Genomic DNA, 4,236 nt, shown 5'->3' on the forward strand with positions numbered 1-4,236 from the left:
CATATTTCCTGTCACCTGAACGTTTCAATGATAAGTTGTGCAGTGATTTGTATGATCCAGCACACTCGAGCAACCAAAAGGTGAAATACTGCCACCTGGAGTTCTTCCTCCACTACTGCGATCACAACATCTTTCATGCTTATTAAATAACAGAATCAGCCAAAGTTCAGTATTAAGTGCAAAACATTTAGCTACTTTAAGATGTACTGTGTGTGGACATCAAAGCACCTTTATAAACAATAACTTATTAAAAAAATTATTCATCCCTTTAGCACCGGTATTTTTATTTCATTCTTTTTTTTTATGGTTTTATTACTGTTTTATCGTCGCTACTTCAGCTGCTCTGCCACGGGATCCATCCTTCACCCCCGCACCCACCACAGCGAAGAAGAGGCTGGGGAAGAGGCACGGGCTGTACACTGCCACCCACGGGACCGGGGTGCCGCCATCACCACTTCACGCATCCTCCTGCTCCCACGTCGTCCTCACAATTTCGTTGGCCAGGTCCATCGATGGGGGTCACTCCAGTGCTCAACGTACTAGAAATGTCTGCGGGAAGCAGCAGAGGAGGATGTCTGTATCCAGACTGATGGGCCTAAAATACGGCCGGATTGTTCTTATGTCTTTCACATTGACCATATCCCAGCAACGTCATGTGGACCAGTTATCCTGAGTCCTTATGACGTGGCACACAGCATTAAGCGTTGGTATGCAGGATAAAGAACTTGCAGTGATGATTTTTTCAAAGAGCATGCACCACCCGTGTTTGGGTAGAGCACAAGTCAAAGGTAGTGTAATTTCGGACATAATCGCAACTAAACATTTCTTAATTCCGATGGAGAATTAAGGATGAAGAAAACACCAGGACAAATGTGCCATCATTTGTTCTGTAAATCGTAGGCTGGTTTCAGACAGGCTAAGCTTCTTCATTCTACTAGTGTTGCCTGTCATTCTACACACGCGCTCATTCACACGGACTTGGGTGGACTCACAGGCACTTAGAGCTCTCAGTTTGGGATAGGTGGACAGGAAGGGGAGCGGCTGCGCTCTCTGTTGTGTGGCATTGATGAAGGTGTGGCTGATGGTGCTGACAGAGATGCCGTACTCCTCCACCTCCGCCCGCAGGCAATCAAAGAAGGCCTGGACTGCGTGCTTGGAGGCCGCATCTCCCGAAAAAAAAAAAATTAAAATCTCCGTTACGAACAGAAATATTGCAACTCAGCAGTCAAGTGATGTCGGTGTAAACAACAGGCGTGCTGAGGGCACTGAAATTTCAGATTCAACCCGTGCTTAGCTCAGCAAACACTGGGCAAGCAGAGGAAGCACACTAGATTCTAGAAGCTAGAAAACATTATTGGTTGATACTAACACAAAAACTAACACATAACGACATGGAGGTTAACAATTACGGGGTTACCAAAAAGTCATTTGGTTTTAGTAGAAAAACAAGATGCTTACAGGAAGTGCGGAAGGGGACCGACAACCTTCCCTGGATGCTGTTGACCAGTAAGAAATGGCCTGATCTTCTGGAGATCATGGAAGGCAGGACAGCTGTAACACATACAATTATTATTTCAATAGAGCAACTGCATCTGTTTTTGGCCATGTTAAAAGTTGGCCCAAAAAAAGGTTCTAACGTACACGTCACCATATTTCTAGACAGGGGATAACCAGGTGTGCAGCTGAATCTGAAGAACATATAAACCACTTAGCCTGCCTGTGCAAAATATAGGAAAACTGAGCATTTTGTCTCGCGTTTTTATTTTTCCTGTAGTTCCCATAGGTCAAGTGACACAAAAATTTACATATAAATTAAGGTTAGTTCGCCTTCATGCTGGATCTCGGTTACCATTTGTCTTGCATGCTTGCAAAAAGGAGCAATGACTAACTAGTTTATAACAAGAAATAATTGCTAGCTAGTTATCCGTATCTTTCAGAAGAGAAACCAACTTCCCTTTCTGTTGATGTGTATCATTATTTCACCCAAAAGATGATCTTTAATGCAGTTTTAATAAACAGAGTTTAAAATGGTAGAGGCCCGTGGCAATGACAGATATCCGTCATTCATCCAAACAGTGTCGCCAAAAATACGCAGAGCTGCGGATCTGAAAAGTTCAGGCTCTTCAACTCTTGAATCCAAATCCAGGCCTGGTCTTCAGTTCTGCCAGGATGTTAGTTATTCTTTATATCGGCTGTAAATCAGCAAAACTTTTTTTATATATAAGACAAGAAGCGAGAGAAGATAGATACAGAGAGAAGATTTTACACCTACCAATATTTACTCAGTTAATTTTCACTGACAGTACAAAAATTTCTCTGTATCGGAGATCGGGCAACTGATAACCGCCAACAAACGAAGAACGAAGCCTTTAGTTTTCGAGGAGCCCTATTGAGCCTGAAACTGCTCATGGCCTCGGTGGACGGCGGACACCCTATTTATATTCAGTCTGCTGATAGAGCTGTGGGTCTGGTTTTGTGTTTCCTCTTCCTTTTACTCTGCCCAGGCTGTGATAAGAAGAGAGAGATAATAGTCGGCAGCGTGCACCTTCGCGAACATCTGCATTTCCTGGTTGGATCAGTGAATGAAAAGTGTTGTGCTGTGTGTACCGTTTCCCAGTCACAGGACACAGGACAGGGTTATAGATGTAAACAGACCAAATATGCCTGTCACTGATAGAAATATTCATAATATGGAAAGCTCTGGCAAATACAGTAAAGTCCCAATATACAGCTATAAAGAAAACACGAGAATAGGCACAGCATCAGCATTACCACGGTTCAAATACTTCAACAAAATGAAGGGCTAATGTTCCACTATCGCAGCTTTGAGATGGAATGGATTTACAGTACAGGCCAAAAAGTTGGAGACACCTTCTCATTCAATTTGTTTTGTCCTTAACAAAAAAAGGTGAAATAACTGAAAACATGTTTTATATTCTAGTTTCTTTGCTCTGATTACTGCTTTGTACACTCTTGGCATTCTCTCAATGAGCTTCAAGAGGTCGTCACCTGAAATGCTTTTCCAACAGTGTTGAAGGAGTTCCCAGAGGTGTTTAGCACTTGTTGGGGTCCAGCTCACCCCAAACCATCTGGATTGGGTTCAGGTCCGGTGACTGTGGAGGTCAGGTCTCCACTTTTTGTTAAGTACATAACTCCACATGTGTTCATTCATAGTTTTGATGCCTTCAGTGAGAATCTACCAACGTAAATGGTCATGAAAATAAAGAAAACACATTGAATGATAAGGTGTGTCCAAACTTTTGACCTGTACTGTATGCCGATCGATTACATTTCATTTCTTTTGGCTGCAGATCTTCTCCAGTCCAGCTTTTGTCCACTAATTACAGGAGCAGGGTTTAATAAAATTAAATAAATAAATAAAAAACTACATTCACCTTTGGCAAGAGTGATTGGCCCAAAGTAGTTGACATCCATCACGCTCTTGTCCATCTCCAGAGATGTGTTCTGCACTGGCGCTTTGACCTTCATGCTGCTGTTGCAGATTAAGACGTCCACACAGCCGTAACACTCCAGCACCTCGTTGCTCACCTCCTGCAGGCTGTCAATGTCGTTGAAGTCCAGTAGCACCAGCTTGGGCGTGAACGTCTGTAGCACAGACACAGAGAGTTATAGGAGTACTTGTAATCATATTAAAGGACCAACGCATTGCATAATGGGTGGGTGGGTGAGCTGTCAATCGACTGTCTGTTTACGTGATGACGGCCGCCATTTACAGTTTTCAATAAAAGCGACGGTGACCAACACAACGCTGTGGTAAGATATCTGGACTGTTTGGAGTGTCTGCAGAGGACAGCGAGCTGCCAGCAAGGACATCCTGCCATTGTTCCTCACAGAAAAGGACGAGCCAGCTGTGACGCGGCGTTGGAGTTGGACCTCCAGAGGAGAATTAGCGAGGAGGGGGTCTGTGATGATCGTTCCTACAGGATTTCCTGCTCATGTCTATGGCGTGCGGCTGAAAACTGGAGCCGGGAGACGGTCGGGATTCAGGCTCTTACCACGCTGGGGTCGGAGTCGCTGCAGAGGGCATCGCTCAGGGATTCCAGCTTATCCCAGCTTGGTCCACACAGAACCAGCCTGGCACTGCCTTTGTGGAGGAGCCTGGCACACTCTGCATCAACACAAACAACAATACGTTATGAAGCACGTATTTGACTTGGAGAGCAAGTATAGATTATAATTAAAGCAAAAAACTGTATGTAAAAAAAAAAAAAAATA

General features: G+C 44.0%; 1 protein-coding gene across 1 annotated transcript; it reads right to left on the reverse strand.

Moving 5' to 3' along the window:
• Positions 1-448: 448 nt before the first annotated feature.
• Positions 449-4,129, reverse strand: LOC114772858 (dehydrogenase/reductase SDR family member 7C-A-like; the record flags this gene model as incomplete). The annotated part of the gene is made up of 5 exons (XM_028965576.1): positions 449-549; positions 993-1,166; positions 1,459-1,551; positions 3,396-3,606; positions 4,017-4,129. Coding segments are annotated over 5 exons (692 nt in total), but the record flags the coding sequence as incomplete, so codon positions are not given.
• Positions 4,130-4,236: the final 107 nt, after the last annotated feature.

The sequence above is a fragment of the Denticeps clupeoides genome, unplaced genomic scaffold, assembly GCF_900700375.1.
Source record: "Denticeps clupeoides unplaced genomic scaffold, fDenClu1.1, whole genome shotgun sequence".
Classification (NCBI taxonomy): Eukaryota; Metazoa; Chordata; class Actinopteri; order Clupeiformes; family Denticipitidae; genus Denticeps; species Denticeps clupeoides.